This window comes from Poromitra crassiceps (assembly GCF_964638095.1).
Source record: "Poromitra crassiceps genome assembly, chromosome: 21".
Taxonomy (NCBI): Eukaryota; Metazoa; Chordata; class Actinopteri; order Beryciformes; family Melamphaidae; genus Poromitra; species Poromitra crassiceps.
The window spans coordinates 22,919,078-22,946,976 of NC_139638.1; the positions used below are offsets into that span (position 1 = coordinate 22,919,078).

A 27,899-nucleotide genomic window follows, 5' to 3' on the forward strand; every position below is an offset into this window, starting at 1 on the left:
TAATTATTATTTCACCTCTTTTTCAGCGGATCACAGCGTACTATGGATGGACAGCTTTGTAAGGACGGGTGAAAAAGATGAATGGTGCCACTGCCAGTTCTATGCAATTTAAAAATAAAAATGTTGTTTTTTCTAAGAAAGAAACGAATGTAGTTGTTTATTTGAAGAGATTTATCTTATTTTTTGGTGTATATTTACGATAAGCCTTTGAAAACACAAAAAGGGTTCTTATCCGATTACTGGATTAATCGATGGATTATTCGGTAGAATACTCGATTACTAAAATAATCGATAGTTGCAGCACTACTTTGTACTGTATATGGCAACAGCCTATGAACTGCGCTACCGTGCCTCATCCTCTTGGGCAGCCTGAGCGGAACCTTCACATAGCAATATGAAAGATGTGTAACTGCACTATGAGCACATTTTATTCACTTTTTGGGTTTGCCTACTGGACTTTGCATTGGCCCTGTGGGTGTGTATTGAAGAGCAGCGCCCCCCGCAGCTGAGTGAGTGTTTAATCACTACAGTGAAGGGACAACATTGTAAACAATAAAACAGCAGGACAGCAAAAATAAGGACAATTCATGAAAATGACTAGAATTAACATTTAATTAAATTGCAACATTAGATGACCTAAAGAAATGTGCACAAGCATTATTATATGTAGAACAACAACTCCCCACATACACACCTCCTGGCTGGCTACTGGTGAGGACTTCTGAAGATTGGAGACAGATTTCTGTGAAGCCAGCTGCGGCTGCAACTCCGGCAGCTGTGCTATTGATGCAATAGAACTGGCGGAGAGAAAGAAAAAGTAGTAGCTGTCAGTTCTGCTCGTTGGGACTCTTTGGGAAATTAATCAACACCAGACTGTATGTAGATACTAGGACTTGACACAGAGCGCAGAAAACACCAGTCACAAAGCTGTAGACTGACATGAATAGACAGATTGGATCTCTGAGCAGGTCTGAACACAGCAAGAATCTCTGTAGAAAAACCCCAAGAGGAGGATGTCAACACTCAAGACAGCTAGTCAAGTCAACACCTACTCTAACTACCATGCTGTTCTGTTGTTTCAGCAGCAAGGTGGGCTATATCAGGGCTCGAACAAACGTTATTCTAGTCAGCTACACTGGAACATTTGAAAAACATTCATTAAATGTTTCATGTCTTTGTAGTGAACCTACCTACACACAACAGACAGACACAATTCCTCGTATGTAACTTGCACACTGTGGCGACAAAAGTGATTCTGATTCTGACAAAAGCTGCAGATTAAAATAGACATAGTTCCCCTCTCGTGTGCCAGACAACTTTGCAGACTGCATCCCAACTTTGAGCTGATTCACACGCTGACCTCCTAGTTTCACCTTGACTTGTGTGCAGCACACACACAAAGAAATGCTGCAACTCGGGCTCAGTGAATGATCACACTATTCATCGCACACCACACCATCACACATATAAAGTGAACTGTATACACACACTGTACACAACAGCAATATTCAAAATTGGTCAAAACAGTCAACCCGTCAGACCAACCCCTATATTTTCTTCCATAAATTCGCAGTTATTCACAGGTTGCCAGTTTACGGTTCATGAAGAACCTGTTAAATATTCTTAATTATTCAAAGAACGATAGATTTGAATGCCCACCACTGCAATGTTGTTTAAATGTGTTGTTGTATGTGTACATAACTACATACTGTAGCAGTTTCCCAAGGGTGGCGAGGAGAGTGGGGGTTACTGTCAACTTGTTATGACCTTACGCCAGCGGTGTCCAAACTTTTTTGAATGGGGGCCAGATTAGATCATGTGAAAATGTCCAGGTGCTTCTCGCATCATATGCGTTATATAAAAAAATCACATACAAAAATGTACTTGTATGATTTTGTTTAGCATCTGAAAACATTAGTTCTGCATGTGCCGTTCCTACTTGGTGCTTGTACAAACTGTATGATAGTGCGGTCATCGTTAGGTGAAGGGAAAATTTTCAAATTGAACTTGCTTGATTAACCAATCCTGTGTGGAGGCCGGGCCACATACAGTATATTTTGAGAGACAAGCCGAGGAGGGCCACTTCAAATCTGTCCGCGGGCCGCAATTGGCCCCAGGGCCGGACTTTGGACATGCCTGCCTTACGCATTTGAACAGTGTTGCAGAGAAATGGTAAATGGCCTGCATTTATACAGCGCTTTTATCCAAAGCGCTTTTACAATCAGTAGGTACATTCACCCATTCACACACACCGATGGCGGCAGGCTGCCACGCAGGGTGCTGGCACACCAACGGGAGCAATTTGGGGTTCAGTGTCTTACCCAAGGACACTTCGACATGCAGACTGGAGGAGCCGGGAATCGAACCACCGACCTCTTTCATCCAAAGCGATTAGCGGACGACCCGCTCTACCTCCTGAGCTACAGCCGCCTGAAGATAAGATCCCGAGATCAGAGAAGATCCCCAACATCTCGCTCGTTTATATCCCTCACCTCTTTTGATCGGGTTGTTCCTGCTTGTTTGCCCATCCTGTTCCGTCTTTGGGCACGATAATCACGTTGGGATCGTTTCCTTTGTTCTCAGACTTCAGGCTCGGCAGGTGAGCGGGCGGGGGCATGCGCCGGGCTGCGGCCACTTTGCCAAGACTCTGTAAGCCATGTCGCGGAACTACTGGGGGGGAATGGAAAGATGGGGAGGGGGGGGGGGGGCGAGATCGAGGACAGAGGGTGTGGTTGATATTTTCAGACAAAATGGGGTTAAAGGAACACTCCGCCCATTTTCAACCAGCTTTGTATCATTAGAACATCAGTAGGATATCAGAAAACTGTAAACTGTTTTGAAGTCTGTAATTTAATTTGACAGTTATTGAGTGTTAAAGTGTGGACCAGTGACATCACTGGTCCACACTAACTCAAATTAATAACTTATTAACTCAAATTAACTCTCAATAACTGTCAAACTAGATGAATGATGAATAGTTTGACAGTTATTGAGAGTTGATTTGAGTTAATGAGTTATTAATTTGAGTTAGTGTGGACCAGTGATGTCACTGGTCCACACTTTAACACTCAATAACTGTCAAATTAAATGACAGACTTCAAAACAGTTTACAGTTTTCTGATATACTACTGATGTTCTAATGATACAAAGCTGGTTGAAAATTTGGCGGAGTGTTCCTTTAAGGGGATACAGGTGATGGAAAGGACTCAAGGAGTGGGGATAAGACAAACCAACACATGAACGCGAGTCATTTTAGTTTCTATTGGCAAATACAAAATGAATAAATGTAAAATAAAACGTTTAAATCACAGGCAGTGAAGAACACACAGAACAGAAGGTCGTCTTACCTGTGGTTTTCTGAGATTCTATTGATTTTCCCTTGTACTTGTCAAACAGGCTGAGTGAGGAATACTTGCTTTTCCCATCCTTGGACTTGGTTATTTGCCCCAAACGATCGGACATTGCGATGTAATGTCATCGAGTATGGAAATTGTTCTTTGCGCCTCTTCCCTAGTGCCTTCTGATTCTGCAGGGAGGCAAGGAAAATGATAAATTAATAAAAAAGTCTTGTCTGCCAGACCACCCCGACACAAGCTAAGCACATCGCAGATCCAAAGTGACTGAGTAAAGCAAGACAAGTCTCGTGGTATGAAATCGATCAGTGCTCCGTTATGACATGTTTTCCGGCCATGCAGCCTCTGGTTTAGTTGGGCGAGATGCGCTGTTATGTCGCACAACATGGCAAAATCCCAGCTGGTTAGGATCTGACAGTGTGTGCAAAGGTTTTCCTTTACTTTGCATGGAAAGAGTAATTTCTTCTAGGCCTGTGCAATTTTTATCTCAATTAATTTCAATTTTGGCTTCCCACAATTAGTGTTGCACGGTTTACCGGTTCCTACCGTCTACCGCGGTGCCTAAACGTCCCGGTGCCTACGATACCAGCTGCTTTAAACTACGCTACTACCGCGAGACACTATACTACCATGGAATGACGGTGCCAGCTGCAATGCTTTACCTCCGTTCACAAATTCATTGGTTTCTGCATTCATAATCCTATACTGCTGTTAGCGCACCCTCTTCTGGAAGCAACAACATGGCAAATATGGAAAATATAAAGTTAGGTGTGGAGCGCAAGCTGCTATCCATTAGCATACAGGTCGCTAGTACTTGCAGCTCAGCCGATCTCTGGCTCAGCTGACAGGAGTCTCGAGACAGACACATACTTTTCACGAACACAGAAACGTTATCACTGCACGGTGAAATATTGCGTTTAGGACATGATGATCGATAGGACTTAGGATATAAGCATTAGGGCTGGGCGATAAGACGATAGCAATATATATCGCGATAGAGACGTCATCAATAGAATAAAAAAATGGATTGATAGGGACGTCAACAGCCAATCATTTAACAGACAAACTCCAAGTGCACCCGCCCCCGCTCATAAACAGGCTGCCAATCATATCCCTTGACAATGGGCAGTGCTAGTGACGCCAACAGCAAGTTTGGTCTCACCCGGCAACACACCACCATGTGAAACGGAACAAGGAGGAGATGAGTGGGAGAAGATGTGATGTGGAGGAATTGTCAATAAAATGGACACCGAAAGCAGAACACTGTTGTCTGTAAACTTTACAAACAATTCGATGTGAGTGAGTTTGAATTCATGTCAACATAGATTGACAACGTGTTAACGTGTTCTATTCAGTGTAGGAAATTTAAAAAATATTGTGGGGGAAACTTTTGCCCCCACTGTCAAAATACTGGGGGCACTTTAAAAAAATAGTATTTAGTGCATAAAGTTGCTCAAGCAACAGCGCTGTTTGTCTGAGTGTGTTCTCCATCGTCGTCTTCTGGCAACCAGCTTGCAGGTGCCGAGTGTGTGTTAGAGATGGAAATTAAATGAATTGAGTGAAAATAAAATTATCACAAAATTGGGGGCCATTTTTGTCCCTTGATCATGGTTTTTAGGGGCATTCTGACATTTCTGGAGGGCATTTTTGCCCTTGGCCCTGGCTAAATTCCTACACTGGTTCTTCTTAGAGACCAATCTCACAAATACGAACGTCTGCAACGTTACTTTGCGGAAGGCGGGGCAGCTCATTCACTGATTCATCGAAATACACGTTAGCAAACATTGTTTTTAGAAGGCTGGCAACGCTAGGCTATTGTCATCAAAATAAAATGTCACCATGTCTGTAAATTACTGCTTGCAGTTGCACTCAGAGCATGTATGTGTGTGTGTGACAAATGACCTGTGTGCCTTGAAAATAAGGTGGTTCAAAATAAAGTGGTGAAATGCAACCTTCTTCTTCTTGTTTTTTTATTAATAAAAATGGCTCATTAAAATTATCGATATCGACTGGTATGAAATATTTTATATCGATATTAGGGGTGCACCGATCACGTTTTTTGCCACCGATCACCGATTGCCGATCACATATGAGAAATATCTGCCCAACCGATCATCGACCGATCACCGATTACCGATCACCGATATATATACAGTATATATATATATATATTTATTTATTTATTTTGTTTATAGCAGTCTATTATAGAACAGTTTCCATTTTACATATAAAATGCGGCTTATATAACGGTGCGGCTTATCTATGGATTTTTACAGCTAACGGCCACTAGGGGACCTCCTAAATCTATGGATTTTGGTACGAGAGACAGAACGAGAGTAAGACAGACATTACGAGAGCGAGACCCTGATTGGATGATGTTGCAAAAAATGTGCCTCGCGACCTGATTGGAGCACTGTGCCACTACGCTCTATCAGCCACTACTGTAAAACACCCTCCCTCCTCTCACCCTCCCTCGCTCCGGGGGAAAAAAGTCGGCGATTGAGCCAGAAACACAGTCTGAATGAAATTGAATGTAACGTTCCCAATTCTATGTATTACATTCTAAAAACTTAACGGCAACATTTTGGAAGGCTAAGCCACACAACTAGCTCGTTGTAATGTAACATCATGCTTCAAAAGATGGAGAACTGGCTGTGTTACGACGATGAGGATGCAAAACATGTAATTTGCATGTTTCGTTCCACCCATGTTTCGTCCGCGCTGCCAAATTCAATGGAATGAAACGAATCTTGTAGCCTATGTTGGACGTAGTGAAGTGTTTTTGATTGATTTGTTCATCGGACTCAAAACGGTCTCCGCTGATAAGACACGGAGATCTCTGTTACAGGCAGGCGCTACGCCTCCTCCTGACCAGTTTTAAACATTAAAACACCTGCGGCTTAGTCCAGTGCGGCTTGTAACAATCATTCAATTTAGCTGCTGCGCCTTATAGTACGGAAAGTACGGCTGACGAAAGCAAAGCGTGCGCTTTGCAACACAATGATATAAACGTTAGAGCACAATATTAAAGTTAAACGATGGACATTGAAGACATGAAAATGGGCTGCCTCATGTTTCTCACGTGCAGCATGATCGGCTATGCGATCGGCGACAATAAAGAAATATCTGCAGCAGCAGATCACATATTTGAGGTCAAAATCGGCCGATACAGATTGCGTGCCGATCGATCGGTGCACCCCTAATCGATATACTTTTTAACTATATCGCCCAGCCCTAATAAGCATCCATACACAATTGTTTTGTTTACATATTAATGTAAGCAAATCAGCTGCAGTGTACTACAGCCAAACATTAGTTTGTATTTTTTTTGTTAGGTGTTGTAGTATTGAATCAAACATGTTATTGATTGACCCACAGACTTGATTTGGACATATTTCGTTGACAAATAAACACTGACAATGTGAACACCAACACAGTCACAAAGTTGGCAACATTTTTCTTTCCTGGCTTGTAGCAAGGAAGGACCCTAAAGCGAGGAACAGGCAAGGAGCGTTGCCGATAGGGCTGTGGTGATTCACTTATCTCCCGATTCGATACTATCACGATTCTTGGGTGCCGATTCGATTTATATTGCGATTCTTAAGTATTGCGATTCTACGATTATTGCGATTCGATATTACGATTTATTGCGATTTTTGTTTATTTTTTTCTTTTATTTTTTCAGTTTGTTTGCTTTTTACACTAGATTAGAACATGGGAAAAGTTTAATCATACACTAGAGACTGTATATTATATATCATGAGTAGGGCTGGGCGATATAGTTAAAAACAGGGGCGGACTGGGGTCATAATTCAGGCCGGGCATTAGATACCAAGCAGGCCAGGCCGATATGGGCCGATGCGCGTGAAATTTGGGCCGTTTGAAGCCCAATTTGGGCCGTTTGAAGCCAGATTTGGGCCGTTTGAAGTCCAATTTTACAATGAGATGCACCCACTTTAACCCTGAAGTGTAATTATTACTTCAGACTAACTAATAAAGTAATAAAACCACTAGTAAACCAGTAGGCGGCGCCTGGCCTGCTGTTCAGTGAGTGGCCTGACTGCAAGCACCCAAAAAAAAAAAAATTTTTTTTTTGTGTGTGTGGCGATTATCGATTCTGGAATAAAAGATCGATTAAAAAAATCGTGACATTAAAAATCGCGATACTTAGGTGAATCGATTTTTTCCCCCACCCCTAGTTGCCGACGCCAGCTAGTCCTATATACTCCGTCAGCTTGACAAGGGGGTCGCAGGTAGCCTGGTAAACCGCCCGTCACGTGAACTCACATTTCATTTGGTTCTCCGTGACGGTCTGGACCCGCACAGGCAGTTAAGATGATTGGTCGAGCCATGACGGCTCGACCAATCAGCGGCGGCCGTAGGCGGGCTCTGGCTCGTCTGGGCAAGTAGTGGGTACATGGTCTTTGTAGTTCTTTTCACTCATCAGCATGGCTGCCGCCGCGGAAGTGACAGGCAGTCTGAATGAAATTGAATGTAACGTTCCCAATTCTATGTATTAAATTCTAAAAAACGACCCTCAACATTTGGGAAGGCTAAGCCACACAACTAGTTCGTTATAATCTAACTAAATGCTTCGAAGGTGACTTTACGACCGCGAGGACTCAATCAATGAATACCACAGAGATCATCCACAGGCACCTTCCGCGATCTGATTGGTTGAAGTTAACACCCACCAGCGGTGATAGACAGATGGGTCATCCAATCACCTGCCAAGTAGCTTGGACAAAGTGCCCGCCTCCGTCAGCGGGTCTGGTGACTTCAAACCCAGATCGACTGGTTTAGTGAAACCTATGTGGAGCTATACCGTCCATCTGGCAGCGTCAGGTTAGGTCGCAGGGGAGTCACCAGCAAAATTAGTAAATTGTGTGATTTCACTAGGACTTCAATGACTAGAAATTAGCCCAAGGAGAGAATGTAGTGCATATTATACTGGACTTGGTTATAGCTTTCACTCTCCTGTTATCGCGCCATCTACATTATGTTATATATGCGCTGTTCACGTCAGCTGCGTCGAGTCACATTTTCGGGGAGCTGCACGCCAGCTGCGCTGGTAGGCAACCCATTGACGTTACCGTTTAAGAAAGAAGGATAAAACATCACTCACATCACAGCGTTTGAATATTGCATTGGGGTCTGGGGTCAGTTCTATTGAAATGAATGGGGCAGGCAGGGTTAGTAGTAAGTCAGCATATCTATGGATGGGTGGGGGTACTCCGTTACTTGAGTACTCCTTCATAACGCCAATACTGGAGTAACACCCCCCCAAAAAAAAGCCAACTCCACTCGAACCGCGATGCGCCAGGGACGTACGGGCGGTGTTAAATAAGCAAGCGCACCCTATGTCCAGTTCAGAGAAGCAGCAGGAGGAGGGGAGGAGGGAGCAGAAGTCTGTTGTTTTGTTGGGAAAATGTTAAACGAAGAAACTTCACGTCCTTTCCTGTTTTCAACCCAATGTGACGGAGTAACGTTACAAGTCTTCAACTGTGAATTCAAATCGCCTGTTTGCATGAAGACAATCCATTACATAGGCTGTTGAGATAGATAGACACACGTGTTTCTATCTCTCTGTTGGGTTGCAAACAGCCAGGCCCACACAAATCTAATGTTATCCCCCAGTAATTCCGTCGGTTTTCTGCCAGCTTGTTGAATTCAACACACACTTTGTGGGTCAGGATCTGTAGGGTTAACATTGTTTGTTTTGCTATTTGCACATTTCAATATTGGTAGTGATAGCCTACTCCTTCAGTCGCCTGCCTCTGTGCTGTAGTAAATGTGCTGTTTAGGCAGGCGTATGACTGACATGATGTTCCTCATTGTTGTTCTGCTTCAAGCTCTGTAATTGTTATCTGTTCTTGTATTTTAAGTGCGTTTTAATTGTATTAATTGTATTTTAATTGTGGTACGGCGACCTTGAGTGCCATGAAAGGCGCCTTATAAAATAAATGTATTATTATAATTAACTGTGGATTGCAGCGGCGCAGCCAAGCGGGATCGCAGGCCTAGTGACTATAAATTAATCATCCGCGCCCTAACTTCCCCCCAGTACCCGATTACTCGTTCATAGTAGAAGGAGAGTACGCGAATATTTAAATTATTTAAAATGCCCATCCATAATCATATCTGTGTCGTCTTTTATGTAAATGTGTACGTTTGGGGGTCAGGTTCGGTTTTATATACAGGGGGGTTATACAGTCTATGGGTAAAAAAACAAAACAAGTATATCAATGACACTGACGTGGTCTGAGCTTTCTTTTTCTAATCTGAATATTACAAAACACCCCACTGATTGGTCTAAAGTCATGTTATAGCAGTCGGGCACACTTAGTGACAAGCAAGACAACAGTAAAACTGACAGGTCTTTATATTGAGTTTGGTGTAATACATAAGAGAGCGACCCCCGGTCCCCCCCCCCAGCAACAACAACACTGTCAACAGATCGGAAGTTGACCACAAGAATAGCTAAACTCAAGCCCCTGTAGTTTTGTTCAAGATAGAGCTAGATTAGCTAAAACATCGTGATACTAAGCCGAACGGGGCATCAGTGAACACCACACAATGTTTTTTCTTTAATCTGGTGGAAGCATTTTCCAATCGAAGATGAAATGACAGATATGATGGACATGATGATGGACTTTCCATGCCCACCCCATTCACTTCAATAGAACTGGCCCCAATGCAAAATACGAACGCTGTGACGTGAGTGATGTCTTACTTTTTGAGGGTCCTTGGTTTGTAGAGCTAGGCCCCTACACCCAACCGCTATATTTTTGAGAATGCACTGGCACATGCAAACAAATTGCATTTAAGCCGATCACCAGGACGATTCGTAACGTCTCTTGGGTCGCTCGGTGACCGCATAGGCGTTTTAATAGGGCTTCAATTGACAAAATAGCTGTCGATTAACAATGGTTTCAACGGTGTATTAAAGCACATTATACACTTTAGGTTGTTTGTTTTCATACCGAGATCACGATGTTACAGGTTTGGATGACAAGGAAGCTAACGTTACCGCAGAGATTTTTTTTTACGGGCTTTCTGACGATATACTCCTTCAGACAGAAGAGGGGGAAATGAAATTAACGTTACCATCTAAAAACGACGGTTACAATGTTGTTTTAACCCGGGGAATAAAAACTACAGACGTCAACAAGGACCATTGGCGTTAGTTAACGTTACCCAGCCACCTCTAACGTTAGCTTATGCTGTTGAAGGAAAATGGCTATGTAAACATCGAATTGCTAATATGCTAATGTCATGACCATGTCGAGCCGAATTTCACTACTACAGTTTTGAGAACGTTACTTATTTTAGTTGGCTGTAGGCACTCAGAAATACCTCACATACAAAACAAACTGACGTAACTTAGCATTAGCCTCGACTGTTAACGCAGCCGCAGCTTGTTCAGAAACTAGCGAAACAGCAATCCCGTTAAAGTTCAAGTGTAGAATGCCAAAAACAAAGCCCCCAAGCTGCGGTATTTCAGTATAATAAGCCTATATTCGTGCCTGACATGTCTTCTTGTTTTATGTTGTGCGGAAAACTGAATAAAACGTTCACACCGGTGCAATCATTTTCCATCTTTTTGGCTTTCAGTGCGTCTGAAGACGGCGATGAAAATGTAGGACAAGGCGATTAAAAATGGCTGCTGCCCAGAACAAAGCAACAATAAAACTGGGCAGTCGGAGGAGACAGAAAAAATAGCTAAATAACACAAACGACCCCATTCTTAACTCACCGATTTAACGTCTAAGGGTATCTTCTGTTCAGTGACAGTGATATATTTCCACGAAATGTTGTCTCGTCAAAGGATGGATGGAGATTGTAAAGCCCGAGCTTCATATATTCTCCCGTTAACAGCGTCGTTGCTGGGAACCTACCCGGCCTGAGAATGAACAGGGAGTGTAGGCTGGGCAGCGTCAACCACGACGTGGGAGGGGCCAAGGATGAAAATGTGCAACCAGCGGCCCCTGCTGGTTATGTATTTCCATAGCCTTACCTGCAGCTGTATGCATAATAATAATCATCATAATCATCATCATCACCATATTATATTTAATTTGCACATAGTAAAATCAAGAACAAACAAAAGGAAATAAGTGGACAAAAAGATTGTGCAGGACAGGTAGAGACAAGAAACCCTAATGGGCTTATACAAGGTCTCTTACCTCAGAAATTAAACCAAATATTAAGAACAATTTTATCAAAGTATACAAAACAAAGATAAGAGAAAAGGGGAAAAAAATCAACCAAAATAAAACATAAAACATGGCAAGGTGATAGAAATATATAACAGTACTATATAATATATAGTAATATTATATAGTACTATTGATTATATCTTCAATTGGCTAAGTGGACAGTGTCTGTCTGTGGGCTCGGTGTAATGGTGTGGGTCATCAGTGATGTCACTTGAGCAATTGTGATGTCATCAGTGACAGTGATGTCATCAGTGTTGTCACTTGAGCAATTTGTGATGTCACTCGAGCAATCGTTGTGATGTCATCATCAGTGATGTCACTTGAGCAACTGTGATGTCATCAGTGTCTTTTTTTTTGTTAAAATTGGCTAAGTGGGCTCTGTGGTGGTGGTGTCTGTATGTTTGTGGCGGTGTCAGTCTTAAGTCTCCACCCTAGGAATCGAGCCTAACAGCTGCTATTATATGGATTTTATAAATTAAAGAATTAAAATCATGATTTTCAAAATCTAAATAAAAGCGGTTGGGCAGTTGGGTCAGATTTTCTACATGTAAACCCTCGGTTGTTGCTGCTAAACTGAGCCTTTACATTTTATATTTTTCATTGTTTTGTTGTTTTCATCTCTATCTCTGTTCCAGTTTCCCTTCTGAAAAACAGCATCCTTTTCACCCAAGATCATTTTCAGTCATCTAGAAACCCAGCGATCATTATAGGGAAGATTGTCATTATAGAAAAATACATGACTGTGTCTGTAACCTCAGCTGGGAGTTGATAACTAAAGCACAGTCCAGTCTGTAATTGGTCCAGACCTTCACCTGATGCACCTCAGGCTCCTCCCTCTCTAATTATAACAGGAATGGATGAAATAACCTAACAAATGGTTCACCTGAGCAGGTGGAGGGAAGGTGACATTCCTACTGAGTGAGTATATCCCAAAGTAGAAGCCAAAGAGGACTATTGTCAGACAGCAGCTGTGAGCGGGTTATTGGGGTGAAAGCTGTCATGTTCCAGTAGAGATGGACTGGCCCAGAAAAAAAAAAAAAAAATGTCCAGAGGGGGCACTCCAGTGGCAGAGCAGGACTGATTTAACAAGTCATGAAGAGGAACAGCTGTGACCAGCGCTCCACTGAGAGAGTGGGAACCAGACCAGATATGATAGTTTGAAGGCCGGTGTCAAGGAGGAAAGTAATGATGTCCCTGAAATCCGGTTTGAGTTGTTCAACATGAAGGATGTAGGTGTCTCTGGTTTGTCCTTTAGCTCCCCCCGGTTTGCCTTTAGCCATCACCTCCAACCACAGCTTCTGAACTGGGAGTGGAGACGTTGTCATGGACAGGGTATAGCAGCATCTCTCAGGGTGACCAGCTCCCAACGATAACGAGGTACCCTGCCCTGACAGGGTACCTCGGTGCTCTACTGAGCAATTTAGAAGATCTTTTGTTCCTGCTTCTGTAAAATTCTTTAATGAACACTGCTAGCCCTGCTTTGTGAGGCTCTCTCTCTCTCTACTGTATTATTGTTATTGTGCTGTATGTTACTGTTTCTTGTTTGTATCTGTACTCGCTCTGGTGGCAAACCATGTTTCCCCTCGGGGATTAAATAAACACCATACCATACCATACAGGTACCAGGCATCCAGAGCAGTGAGGAGGGGAAACCGCGGGAGGAGCAGAGCAGTGGAATTCATGTGGTCATAGATGTTCAGACATGACATACATACATAATACATGACCCAGGGTCATAACAATAAGCATAACAGAAACATCACACAAAATAAAATATTTAATTTATATATTATATTTTACATGAACCATAAACAATGTGAGGACAGAAGTCTCCCAGTGGGACTATGTAGCTGCAGATTCGAAGGCCCATTCTCCATCTCCAAGAAGGCGGAGTGTTTTGAACTGTTATTATAGTGCAAATGCTCAAACAAGTCAGGCTTTTTCCTTCCGCAAGCTAAAGTCACACCTCACATCGAGGCGACCCTCCCATCCTGCAGAACAAACTCCAACTGTGCAGCAACCAAGCAGGCACCAGAAACAATCCCCAAACCTGCCACAATGAAGACTTAACTCACAGTAGGCAACTAGCCTGGGTAAACCCAGCCGCAACGTGACCTGCTCTCAGTCACTACCTTGTGACTCGTAAGCAGGGTAAGCCTGAGAGCAGGTCACTGGGGGCTGGGTTTACCCAGGCTAGTAGGAAACATCCTCATATTGATTTGGCGTTGAAGCTGGGTCACTGGATTAGACGTAGCCTACTGTATTCACCTTATGCAGAAAAGACCGTCTGGCTTGAGAGACTAACAGGAAGTGTAAATACACGATTGTATTCACGCTTCCTGTGACTCATAAACCTAGTCTGACTCATAATGTGAGTCAAACTAGGTTTAACCAGGTGAGTCAGACCAGTTTGAGCAGGTAAAACACCTGGCGTTTTGAACAGGAAGTCGTAATGCTATGGGTGAAGTGGGCGGGGCTGCATAAGGTGAATACATGCATGTCCATCCACCACCCCAACCACACTGCTCTAGTTCAATGTCGGCCTACTTGCTGTTAGTGTTAGCTTCTGATTACTCAGACCTTACAGCAATTAAGATAATCAGATAGAGGTATTTAGATGACAAGTTCAGTAGTCTGAGTACTGGCTTAAAGAGCATGGTGCAGGTTGGAGACCACCATTGCATTAATATGTGGGAGGGGGTATTATAGCAACGGGATTTTCAAAAAAATAAACATAAATCAATCAATCACATATAGCTCCATCTAGACTCGTTTTTGTAAAGCAGTTGGCCACGCATGCGTGAAATGGTACCAGGCCCGGTTCTACGGGGGTGCAAAAGCACGCATTGCACCCTTATTTTAATTGTCTGCATGCTCAGTTGAAAAGTAAAAAAAATATATATATATATAAATGCTGTAGCTGCACACTTACTGTTTAAACTTGAATTATAATTGTTGTTTTTCTTTGTTCTTTGATGTGAATTTATGGCTTTTTGGCACCTATATGTAACCTTTTAAGGTTGAGATAATTGTATTATCATTATATGGTCCAAATATTTCAGTAAAGCACTTGAAACACTTGAAATATTCTTGCTTGGCTGGTATCATTCTACTTGAAACGATGGTAAAATGCATTATTTTTAGTAAAATAACGTCAAATTTTTCGGGCGAGTGGCCCGAGTGGGCCCGGCCTTTGGCCGGGCATCTGCACCCCTTCCTATCTAGGATGCATCCCTAGTCATCTTGTTCTGGAACCGGCCCTGAATGGTACTGCCACCTGTGGTGTCAGGCCAGCTGGGCCAAGCAGCAGAACCAGCACCAAGTGATGTCACAGGTGGAGCAGGCCCATTATTTTCAAAATAATCATGAACCAAAAATGTAAATTCATTCAAAAATTAAACCAACCTGCACCATGCTCTTTAAGTGAAGATGACATTATTAGTGTGTGACTGCGAGTACATGTACTCATAGAGGGTCATGATGGCTCAAGCAGAGAAAGAGAGAGAGAGCTCACCGTCTTCACTACTCCAAGCATAAACTACACAAGATCTTCCCTTCTGTCTCGCCACTGTGCGACAGGTGTCAGAGGGCACACTATCTCATGCCTTCTGGTTCTGCTCTTCACTAACGGGATTATGGGCCAACATTTTTGACTGGTACTCTAAGGCCTACAAAATAACCCTACAGCCGGAGGCAGAACTCGCCATCTTCGGCTGCTCGGAGTCCTCTCTGAACTTCCCTACAGCTGTGCAACAATCTCTGACACTGGGCACAACTGTCACCAAAAGACTCAATCTGAAGGAATGGAAGTCTTCCTCTTCACCTTCTTTTCAGGTGTGGCTGATGGACATGATCTCTGTTATACAGATGGAGAGACTCAGGTCCCCGAGAACCAACTCGCTTGGAAGGTTCTCAACTATCTGGGACTGTGTTTTTGGCCTACATGACCAGTGACTGAGGTTGGGGGTGACGGATGGCTCGCCCAGCTGGTATCTTATGGACCCCTTGCGTGGGATCCCTTGTCCATTATCTCCTACAAGCACATAAACACCTTGTACGACTGGTAGCACCACGTTGTAATGTTGAATGTTCATGATGTATGTTTTTTTTTCTTACTTTCTTTTCCTGCCTCTGAGCCTGTTTATCTTGTTCGTATATTGTAAAAAAAAAAACAGAAAATAAAATGTAAAAAGAGAGAAAGAGAGAGAGAAATGCACTGTGTGTGTATGTGCGCGTGTGTCTGTGTGTGTGTGTGTGTCTGTGTGTGTGTGTGTCCAATAAGAGATCATAGAGGGGCTAAAGGAGACAGCAGATAAGCGGCTGCATTCCTTCTCAATCCCTCTTCCTTCAGAAACAACAAGAAGAAAAGTGTCACATTGGAATTTTCACCATGAAAAATGATGCTGAGTCCAGGTGTTATTATTCAGAAGCAAGGAGAGATGTCTCCTCCTCTCTTACTGAGGTGTAAAGTGTGTCAGCTAGACATGTTTATTATGACCAACGGATATGAGAACTTTGTTTATCCACCAATGGACGTGGAAGTTAGTGAAGCGGGAAACCATAGAATAAGGCTTTTACAGATGTCCTATGATCTTCATACAATCAACAATGCCCTGTTATTGCCCTGACCGAATCAATCTGGAATCAGTGAAAGGCAAAACCCCCCAATTCCATTTTTAGATTCCCATTTGCCTTAACCTTCTTGCTGGCAAAAACTAAACATCTAGTTGGGTCATCCGTAGTCTAGGTCATCTGTGACGACTGCGTGACCGTGGAGAGCAGAGGTTTGTTTCTCACTGGATTTGTCATCTATGAAGGTTAATAAACAAATTGACCTCCAGTCATGGAATCATCAGGGATGACCTGACTAATCCTCTTTGTTCTCTCAAGTGAAGTTTGAAAGCACGCAGACGGCCACTGCTCCACCTCATTGCTTGGTTCCTTCTTGCAACTTCCCAACATTGTGGATCTTTTTCACCCCTCTATCATCTGTAGATAAGAGAGGGGGCGGGGCTGTCCCTGTCATTTATCACACGTTACAGATCAAATCTAATGGAATAACTATCTATTAGTGAGCTTAGTGGTACATCATCCTGTCAACTGACTGCCGCTGCCCATCTTCTTTTGGTTATCTGAGTTTGATTAAACAGTGAACCCTAGTGTCATTATAACAACATTGCATGTTACAGGTTTGAAACTGAACATCCAAGGCTATATATGTATATGGACAATAATAGCCTATAATGATATGTGATTGTAATGGGGGGGGGGGGGGGGGGGGGGGGTAAGGAGGGGACCTATTTGCCCTATCAAATCTAACTCCATTCAAATCTCGACCAAAAACACATTTCACCATATTGGAAAATATATAATATCCAATTAAAACCTTTTCTGTCACCTAAGAGCCCCTCCTCCCACATCATCCATACATATGGTGATGCTTTATTGTGTTTTGTTTGTGATTGAAATGAATGTTATTTCCTTTCAACTGACTGCAGCTTGTACTTTTTTCATCAAAATGACCATTTATACACATTTACAAGTCCTTGTCCACTCCACTGTGACTGTGTATGGCTGAAAAAGAAAACAGTGACCCCTGGTGCCTATATTAAACACTGCATTTGGAGAAAATATTTATTATGTACGTAAATCTACTAGCAATAAATACAGTATGTAACATTATGATCTATGTAGCAGTACAACAAGGAAAGAAACCCCAGCTGTGTCAGTAAAAACCTTATTGTTCCAGCCTCCAACCACATAGATAGGTGTGATGAACACTGTTGTTCCACATTGAAAAATACTACAACCAATTCTTTATTATATTGACTTGTGCTTCACTTCACATTTTACATCACAGGAAGTATTATAAGCTTTCCCTTCGTTAAAATGTCTGACAGTTGATGCTCACCGCAATAATAATGTGTGCATGAGATTAATGACTAATAGTGGGATTAGTTGGGTCTTTCCCAGGCTTTCTGATAATATTGCTTCCTTTCAAATGACTGGTAGTTTATTCTGTTTTTGTTTTTTTAGCCTTTATTTAAACAGGTAAAATCACATTGAGACCGAAGTCTCATTCACAAGGAAGTAGTCTTTTTCTTAACTTAGCGCTATGGCTGTGTATGGATATGTGTAAAAAAAAAAAAAAAAGGGGGGGGGGGGGCATTGTTCACCAGTGCCAATACTAAAATAAAGTATTTAATGAAGATATTGATGAGTGTGTATACTGTACACACTAATACATCATATAAATTAATATAATGATATAGAGACAGCAAATAAAACATTGAAAACAACGACAAACAATGTTGAAATTGAAGCTACTGTAACCAAACGATATTCTCACCATATAACAGGTAAAGCATGGACCATCTGTATGTACAATATGTGGGACACACAGACAGTTACATACACACACACAGTTACATACACACACACACACAGACACACACACACACACACACACACACACACACACACACGTAAAGTGAACCCAGACATGTCAGTAGATAGATAGCTGCTTAGTGTCAGACTCTTATCACAGGCCTGCGGTGAATAATGTGTTGTGCTCTCTCACTCCTCTCATGTTCGCCCAGGGAACTGCATCAGGCTGATGATGACTGAGACAATGACTAAAACACACACAGACTCTCATGTGATGCTGTGGCGGCCGAGGGAACTGCATCAGGGTGATGATGACTGAGACAATGACTAAAACACACACAGACTCTCGTGTGATGCTGTGGCATCTTGTTACATCCTCAGCTGAACTTGAGATGTCTGTCACTGGTGGTGGTGGGCTGCATTGCTCTTCAGTGGTACAATGAGACTCGTGCCAGTTTGTTACAATGTCAGTATCCGCACATGGACGTGAACAGTATGTTGTGCATTTTTCATTATTGAATTCAGATCAGAATATTATCTTGTGGCCTAGTACTTACTAAAGTCTGTTTTCATACTTAAAAACCCTCGGATCGGAATCGGAATCAGGAAAAAAAACAAAAAACAAAAGAAAGTGCAATTCCAGCGCGGGCCGCTGGGCGTAATTTGAACATGTATAATAGTATCCTTCTTTGCCTTGTATATTTTCTTAATTTTGTCTGCTTTTTGCAAGGTATATTTAAAAAAAATCTTTAATTGGCCAAACCTTTGCCTATGCTGTATATTCAAGAAAAATATTGGTATCGGTATCGGCAGATAACCAAATTCAGGTATCGGAATCGGATCGGAAGTGAAAAAAGTGGATCGGTGCATCCCTAATTACAAACTTCAATATTTTGAGAAAAGACGATTATCATCATTGCATTTCCGAACTATACAAATTCATACAAATTGCTTATAGGAAATTCTTCCTACTCACTAACAATTTGTTTTGAAATTTCAGGCTCCATTTAAATACATTGGTAAGTAACTGTGGAGGAAATGAGACTATGCTGCATTATAGTATTATGCTATTGAATATCTATATGTATTCTCTTTGTTCACAATGTGAAGCTCATCTTAAAGAAAACTGCAGTTCAGCATTCTTCTCTGCCTCACTGCCTGTGACCTGACCCTGAGATTACAGGCCAGTTTAACTGGTATTGTTTGTAGCACCAGAAGCGTCTTATCATCACCCAGTCTCCAGGACTTTCCCGTGACATTATCTGATTTAATCATACCCAAACTCTTAGATTCTGGTAAGTAAATCGGTTTGAATTGGTCCTACTTGTCATAAGAGGATTCTTATCACTAGAAATGTTAAGCACTTTCTCCTTAAAAGGTACTTCTGCCTACTCCTCGCTCCAACAACATTGGAAATATCTACAAATCATTAATCAGTATGATTTGTTGATGACCAACCACCCAATGTTCACTTGATAAATGGGCAGGTATTTTGAGTGATTATACTTGCATCTCTCTCTGTAGTTGTAGTACGTCATCATGAATAATTATTTTCATAAAACAAAGGGAAAGGATTTATTTTGGATGGTTTTGGTGGAATGCCACTGTAGGAAATAGAATGTTATGGAATGTTTAAAGCCATTTTTCTCATGTTTTACTTTTAGACACAGACCGGATTAAAATACTCATCACTTTTGATCTGAGAGACCCTTCTCCTTCATTCAAAAAGTTATATATAGGAGAGAGCTTCTAATTTATGGAAATATCAAAAACTGAACACACACACACATATATATACATATATATATATATATATATATATATACACACACACACACAAAACAAATCCATACAAACAATTTCCATCATAGTAACAACCTGAAAAGCTGATTTACTCAGAAAAGGTACCATTACACCAACGTCTTGAAAGATCTTTCAAACACACTTGGACTGAGAGGCCAACAACTGTCAGATTCAAAACTGTTCCGCTATGTCTTGATTGTCTGAATTCCCTCCCTTGGCCAATTCTCAATATATTCGCCACGCCCACCTTGGGGGAAACCCATGAAACGTGCAGGTGTGTGTAATGGGAAGCAAACAGAATCTGTTTGTTGAATCTCAACTAAGCGGTTAAAACAACATCTACAGACAAAAGCCAAACTGTTGAATTGTTGAATGTCAACTAATAAGCTGTTGAAATGTTACAGATACTAGCAGGGGTGTAAATAGACAGTGCGGTTGCACTGGGGTCTGTGGGATAGAGGGGCCCCCGAGGAGAGAGCAGCAGAGCCGTGTAATAGAAGAGTCCCGACATCTCCATCCACTCCAATGGACCAGTTTTTTTACTCTCAAGAGTTCCAGGAAGTAAGGTCCTGGATTAAGCAGCACTGTCGAGTTGCAGCAAAATAGACAGTTTGTGTTGTACTCTGAAAGGGTTTTTTCCCCCTTGAATCAAATTGTACATTATCAGCTTTATTTTAGCATGCAAAATTAGCGCGAGACCCATTCCTGGCTGTTCATTGGCTAATGAGTCTCGCATTTTGGTCCTCCGCTGATGCCACTCTCTCTCTAGAGGACACTAGAGAGCAGGCTCTCCAACAACGTATCGGGCAGAGAACGGGCCCTTGCAAATGCACCCAGAAATATGCCTGTGTTAAAATAAGAATACACTACAGGATATGCCCTCGAAAGCCAAAGCCATCACTGTCATGTCTTTTTTTTTTAAAGTAGCAATTTCAATTAAATTTCAATCTTTATTGTTGTCCACAATGTGGAAATTTGTCTTTGGCTTCACAGGTTTGCTTGCACACATTCAAGTCATAATACTTTAATACTTTAATGATAACCGTGATAAAATTCCTTATATATATAACCGTACCGTTTCAAAATGTAATTATCATTAAAACCGTTTTACCGTGATTACCGTGGTACCATGATTACAGTGCTTTGAAAAACATGGTAAATACTGTTCATCATCAACCAAAGTTGGCAACCGTCTCCTGATCTCTCTCCCAGCAAACGTTCAGCCTTGGAGAAATGATTTCAGTGAGTGTATCAATCCTTTTTGGGTCTGAGTTTTCAATATAAAACAGAAAATGATTTCAGTGAGTCTCTCAGTACTTTTTGAACATTTTCAGCAATTTTTGAATACCGTGATAATACGATAACCGCGATAATTTTGGTCACGATAATCATGATGTGAAATTTTCATACCATTACATCTCTAAATACATGCAACAAACACCATGAATACACAGTACACAACACACAGTACACAACACAGGAAACACAGATAGCAATTACATGTTTACTCTCGTGTGGACTTTCATGTGTCCGTTCAAGCTTGTTTGATGAAAAAAAGCTTTACCACAGACTGAGCAAATATATTGTTTCTCATCTGTGTGGACTTTTATGTGTTCATCCAAGTGTCTTTTACGACCAAAACCTGCACCACAGACTGAGCAAATACATTGTTTCTCGCCTGTGTGGACTATCATGTGTCTCTTCAAGTTCATTTTAAAACCAAAACTTCTACCACAGACTGAGCAATTAAATAGTTTATCTCCTGTGGGACTATCATGTCGATTCATGTGTCTGTTCAAGTGTACTTTTTGACCAAAACCTTGCCCACAGACTGTGCAAAGAAATTCTTTCTCACCTGTGTGGACTATCATGTGTATTTTCAAGGTTCCTTTCCGACCAAAACTTTTACCACAGACTGAGCAAATAAATTGTTTCTCGCCTGTGTGGATTATCATGTGTCTCTTCAAGTTCATTTTAATACCAAAACCTTTACCACAGACTGAGCAATTAAATTGTTTCTCGCCTGTGTGGACTATCATGTGTTGCTTCAAGTGTGCTTTATTACCAGATCTTTTACCGCAAACTAAGCAACTCAAGTGTTCCTTCCCAATAATGTCACTGTTTTTCTTTGAGTCTAAACCTGACTGAGGTTCCCTAGTTTCCATCCATTCATCATTACTGCACTCAGTCTCAGGTTCAGAAGAGTCTGAAGTCTTGTCATCAGTAGTTGGTTGTAAATTACTAGCAGGATAGAAGTTCCTGGTTGGTTCTGATACTCCACTGTTCTCTCCATCAGCTTCTGTTTTCATCTGTTCAGTTGAGCTGCTGGCTAGAGGCTCTGCCTCTCTGTCCTCTTCAGTTTGGCTTTGATGAAGCTGTGAGGACTGAGGTTTCTCTTCATCATCTTCACTCTTCACAGGGACAGCAGTGAATGGGACCTTGGTGATATCAGCCTCCAGCTCTTGAAGCTGCTCTCCCTCCTGACTGATCCAGAGTGCTTTAATTCTTTTCTGACTGGTCCAGAGTTCTTTAATGTGTGGGGGCTCTGGGTCCTCCTGAAGCTGCTCTCCCTCCTGACTGGTCCAGAGTTCCTCCTGTTCCTCTTTAATGTGTGGGGGCTCTGGGTCCTCCTGGTCCATGCTGGGGCTGCACTCCTGCTGCTCAGCGGGCACCTCTTCTGTGACCAACAGCTGCTGCTGGAGGTCTGGAGGCAAGGCTTCTCTGTGTAACCGCACAGCGTCCAGCACTTTTCCTTGTCGGTTGATCGCCTCTTTTGAACGAGTAGCTTCCTCCTCGTACTCTGCTATCGTTCTTTCAAACAGCCCAGATATCTCTTCAAAAGCCGCAGTTAGGCGCTGCTTCACCATAGCTCTCAGCTTCTGGACTTTAGATATTTTCATTGTCACACAGTGACAGGAACGTTTCCTGCTGAGCTATTTACTGACAAACTGTATCCTCCAAAGCTCCGACAGCTAACGTTTAGCTTCACAGCTAAGCCATCTACAGTCCCAGAGAGGACGAGAAGAAGAAGCCTTCCCGTCAGAGTTAAACGGAGCCCGAGTACCGGTTCCACTTTATATATTCGTGATCATCCGCACATATGAGTCTTGTGTTTGTAAATTAAACTTCTGAAGTAATGTTACTCATTTCAATAACGTGGCTGTGGTGCTGCCTACCTTCTTCTTCTTCTTCGGATATTTAATGGCTTCTTCTTCTTCTTCTTCTTCTTCTTCTTCTTCTTCTTCTTCTGAGGTTTAATGGCGGTTGGCAAATAGCATTTGGTGCATTACCGCCACCTTCTGAATTTTAGCAGTTTCACAGACAGTAGTGTGAAAAACAAAACGATGTCCGCCCTTCTTTCTTCTTCGTCTTCTTCGCCTCTTCGTCTTCTTCGCCTCTAATTTTAATGACGGATCGCAACCAATGTGTATAGGTGCATATCGCCAGGAATAAAACTTTATTTCCTTCTTCTTCTTATGTTTGGTTTTATGGCGGTTGGCATCCAAAATGTTGCATTACCGCCATCTACTGAGCTCAAACTGAACTGATCTGAATTGAACTATGCAAATAAAATAAAATAAAAAGTAACACAGTATCCAGGCAAAGTGCTCCAATTCTGAATTAACTTGAACTCCACTTATACCACATATAACAACCTCACTTCTACACACACATATAAACTATGACCAAAGGTCCAACAATTATTATATTGTAATTGCCTTAAGGAACAAAAGAACAAAATGAAAAATTATGAATTATCAGGACAGTGTGTGGTAGATTTATTTGCCACAATAGCATATAGATGGTTTTAACAACATAAACATTCTAAATTGCTCCCAGCTTACTTCCTGTTGCAGTCTTTGCTAGTAGGCTACAATAACTGACAGGACATACGCTAGGTTCCAAACTGTTCCCTATAGCAACACAACCATAGCAAAGGAATAATCTTCGATGAACCTGCAAGTTGCAGCCTGAATGCTGTTTAGGTCAGATAACTTCTACATTTCTATGAAGGCACATTTCCAATTATACTACAGAAGCTTGTCATAAGCTTAGGAAGATGTGAGCTTTGCAGACGAGCTCAAGCAGCAGATTAGGTGTTTGGCAGCAAACAGCAGACGCTAATGCAAGACATGATAAGATTAGGCTTAGGGCAGACCTATATACAGAGGTCAGTGTTAACAGGAAAGCTGAAATTGTGGTGTCTAAAGTTACCTCTTTCTATCTCAACAGAAGAATTCAAACATGCAAATCTTAAGAGCGGAGAGGACACAGGCGGAGAGTAAAGACATAACACTAGGAGGTGTAGTGTCTACTAATACTCAGTTGAAATGGACTCCATATAAGGCACTATCAGCACTTACAAACAGGTAGATTGTATGTGTTTTGTAGAGTTGTAGAGGCCTTGATTTCAGCACAAGCTGTATGGGACAAAGATCAGTTTGAGCCAGGAGTAAGTTGGTCAACACATTGATCAGGAAGGGGCATCAACTAATTCTGTTAGTCAGCCCACAACTTAATACTTGCAACATTGTAATAAGCGGCCACAATGCAAGACAACAGTCAGCAAACTGAATGAGGGATGCTTTTTGGAGGTTTGCACCTATGACCTCACACCTTACACTTTAGCCGCTTTTACTTGTGTTCTCTGTCTCTATTTATGTGTGTGTGTGTGTGTGTGTGTGTGTGTGTGTGTCTCTGTCTGCGTGCTTCTGTGTGTGTGTGTGTGTGTGTGTGTGTCTCTGTCTGCGTGCTTCTGTTGTGTGTGTGTGTGTGTGTGTGTGTGTGTGTGTGTGTGTGTGTGTGTGTGTGCGTGTGTGTGTGTGTGTGTGTGTGTGTGCGTGCGTGTGTGTGTGTGTCTGTCTGTGTGTCTATGAGTGTGTATGTGTTGCTTTGTTTATCTCTTGCTTGTAGTCTGTGTGGGTGTGACTACATGTGTAGGCTAATGGCAAAGTAGGCTAAGTGCTAAGAAGTGCTCAATACAATCCATATCCAACTTTCTCCCAATTTCCATTGTTAAAGTACCTTCTCCCGTTGAAACATAAAGAGAGTAATTTATTTTTAAAAGATATTTTAAAGATAGCATTTCTCCGGGCCAGAGATGAAGACAAGTCAGCCAGGTGGTATTTTTGAAGCAGCTTCTGTTCCTGCTGTGTGTGTGTGTGTGTGTGTGTGTGTGTGTGTGTGTGTGTGTGTGTATGTGTGTGTGTGTGTGTGTATGTGTGCGTGTGTGTGTGTGTGTGTGTGTGTGTGTCTGTCTGTGTGTGTGTGTGTGTGTGTGTGCGTGTCTGTCTGTCTGTCTGTGTGTGTGTGTGTGTGTGTGTGTGTGTGTGTGTGAGCAGTTTCAGAGCACACAGAAGCTCTGCCCATGTTTCCTGTTCAGATGGTCTGCGGTGAGAGCAGCAATACAGGAAACGACACCCGTCACATTGTGAAGAGATCAGGCCTGTATGACAATTGGAGACGTTGTTTTGCAGCGCTGAAAAAAGCATAAGGGTAAACAAAAAAACAAAAAACGCAAAAACAGACAAATAGAAAAAAATGAGCCGTGAAATGCAGTGTGGCATAAATGCTCAAGGCTGTCTTGAGAATTTAAGATGCAATCTAAATATAACAAAATATACAGATAAAGAATAGAATACAAAATATATAAAGATATAGAAAATATACATTTTGATTCAATAAAATAACTTAAAAATATAAGAGTAGAGTGAAAAGTCTTAGCAGTGGTGTGCAAACTGCAATATACATGTGCAAGTATGCAAGTTAAATATACAGTACTTCTGCATTATGTTGATGTGTTCAGCTGGCAAGGTCAGAGTTCACGGTTCTAATAGTTCTAAGCTGCTGAGGAGACAAACTCAGGAGAAATCAATTTGAACTGGCAACCATATCCAATAGAGCTGCTATACAGTATGGACTGGGAGAGTGTTCAAGACAACAAAGAAGTTAACCCTCTACTAGGCATGTCGCTCTCTCTCTCCGTCCCCTAAACTGCCTTCACCTGTTTCTACCCCACACAACCTATACAACCTATAGACACCCAACCTACAGAACATATAGGAAGGTCCAATTTTCTCTCAGCAGTTTGTAAGCTCAGTTGTGACATGTGTGTTGTTTTCTATCATCAACAGAAGAAAGCAATCAAATCTTATCTGACTTCTACTATTTGTCCATGCAAACCTTTGCATTATAAACTTCATCCTTAGCATGACTTCGAGTGTGTTGTTGAACGATGCTGCTCTGTTGAATCTGGACAGACAGAGGGGCAGATGGGTTTGACTGGAGGCTTGTTAGCTCACCTCAACAGTCTACGACGGTGACGCCATCTTTGGGTAGGCTATCGGCCAACCTACAATCTCGCCGTAAATTTGAAACAAAATGGCGGTTGATTTGAAAACCTCGCCGCCTTTCCAAGTTAAACGCAAGTCAAACAACTTTATCAACTTTGGTTATGTAGGTAAAGTAAAAGTAAAACAAGTTGGGCTAAGGTTTAGTGTTATGGTTTGGGTTAGGCTTAAATAACAAAACACGTGTGACTTACTGTATGGTTGAAATGTAGACTTTGAAAACGGCCGGGATGCGAAAAGATGGTTAGCGGGTGTGAACGCCCTCCATCCACCCCGACCACAACACCCCCCACAACACCCCCTAACCAGCTCAGTGGCCTTGTGGTCTGATCGTGCATTCCTTTATAACTGGGGACTGGTAATCTTACGACTTCAAAGGTCATGAGCTGGAATTTCCCATTCCAAACTCGTAGGAGCCTCAGCAGCCCCAACCTCACAAATCCAAGATGGCTGCGCCGCGCAACAACAGTAGTAGTAATCGTAGTAATATTGTTTAGCACTTGTTTTGTTTGTGTCTCATTAAATCAGCTGTACACACAGCACTGCCTAACTTCCATCTGTGTGGACATGAGGCTGCAGTGTTTGTATGCGCAAAATGCCGCGAAATGCCATGTTGTCAATTGTTATTGCTAACAATGGCTAGCCTGGCTAGCGACTGGATCTGACCAATGAGCAGTGAACTTCCCAGCTCAAGTTTTCTGCAAATGGAACGCTAACAAAACGGATGTGATGTCATATAGCCTCCACATCCCAGTTATTTTGCGATAAAGGAACACACGATGAGTGTACGCCCTGAGACTGGGAGGTCGTGAGTTCGATCCCCAGCTGAGTCATACCAAAGACTATAAAAATGGGACCCATTGCCTCCCTGCTTGGCACTCAGCATCAAAGGGTTGGAATTGGGGGGTTAGATCACCATATGATTCCCGAGCGCGGCGCATGCCGCCGCTCACCGCTCTCCCAGGGGATGGGTCAAATGCGGAGAACAAATTTCACACATTGTGTGACAATCAGTGGGACTTTACTTTACTGGCCACCTACTGCTATTTCTATTTCAATAGCAGACTCTATAATGTTGGGATCTAGAAATGTGATATGTAGCATTTTAAATTGGTTCAGAAACAATATTCTACACATCTGTGGATTGTAGAAACATACAATGCTGACATGTTATTCTGGGGACCAGGCTGAATATTTGCATGACCTTAAGTAAACCGATGCATGAATCTAATCTAACCCACACACGCTCACAAACACACACTTCACCCTGGCAATCAAGAGGAAACCAAAAACTGTGATGGTAAATGGCATCTTTATGACCATGCAGAAACAATGTAAGAAATAGTAAAGAAGGCATTCCCCATTTTACTGACTGTCCACCTTAATGGGACAGTCAAAAACACAATGAAAATATGATATACTCATCCTTGTACAAAAGAAAACATGCTAATGTACAGAAAACTGTATTTACATACAGATCCAATCCACTGGAATATTTTGCCACAGCAAAAAAAGTCCCGAGCAAGTTTGGTTCCATTGTCCATAAGATAAACACTCAGAAGATACAATTACTGAATGCATAAAAACAGATGTTTAAAAAATCATGTTTTTCACATGCTCTCTCTCTCTCACACACACACACACACACACACACACACACACACACGCACACACACACACGCACGCACGCACGCACGCACACACACACACACAGTTGATTAGCGCAGTATACAATATGCACCACTGACACAGACCGCAATTTTCTGTTAGGCTAAAGCGTATAGACT

At 42.1% G+C, this 27,899-nt stretch overlaps 1 protein-coding gene across 13 annotated transcripts in view; it reads right to left on the reverse strand.

Annotated features, from left to right (window-relative positions):
* prrc2b (proline-rich coiled-coil 2B) overlaps window positions 1–11,243 on the reverse strand; it is a 46,101-nt gene extending 34,858 nt beyond the window's left edge. For 10 of the 13 annotated variants that reach the window (XM_083657863.1, XM_083657865.1, XM_083657866.1 and 7 more), the window contains exons 1-4: window positions 11,110–11,243; window positions 3,348–3,526; window positions 2,493–2,670; window positions 695–797 (exon numbers count right to left, since the gene is read on the reverse strand). In XM_083657863.1, the coding sequence (XP_083513989.1) occupies window positions 695–797; window positions 2,493–2,670; window positions 3,348–3,462 (396 nt within the window). In that variant the 5' untranslated portion in view covers window positions 3,463–3,526; window positions 11,110–11,243. The remainder of the gene's footprint in view (window positions 1–694; window positions 798–2,492; window positions 2,671–3,347; window positions 3,527–11,109) is intronic. The other 3 variants (XM_083657864.1, XM_083657869.1, XM_083657868.1) reach the window with 1 other exon arrangement.
* Window positions 11,244–27,899: the final 16,656 nt, after the last annotated feature.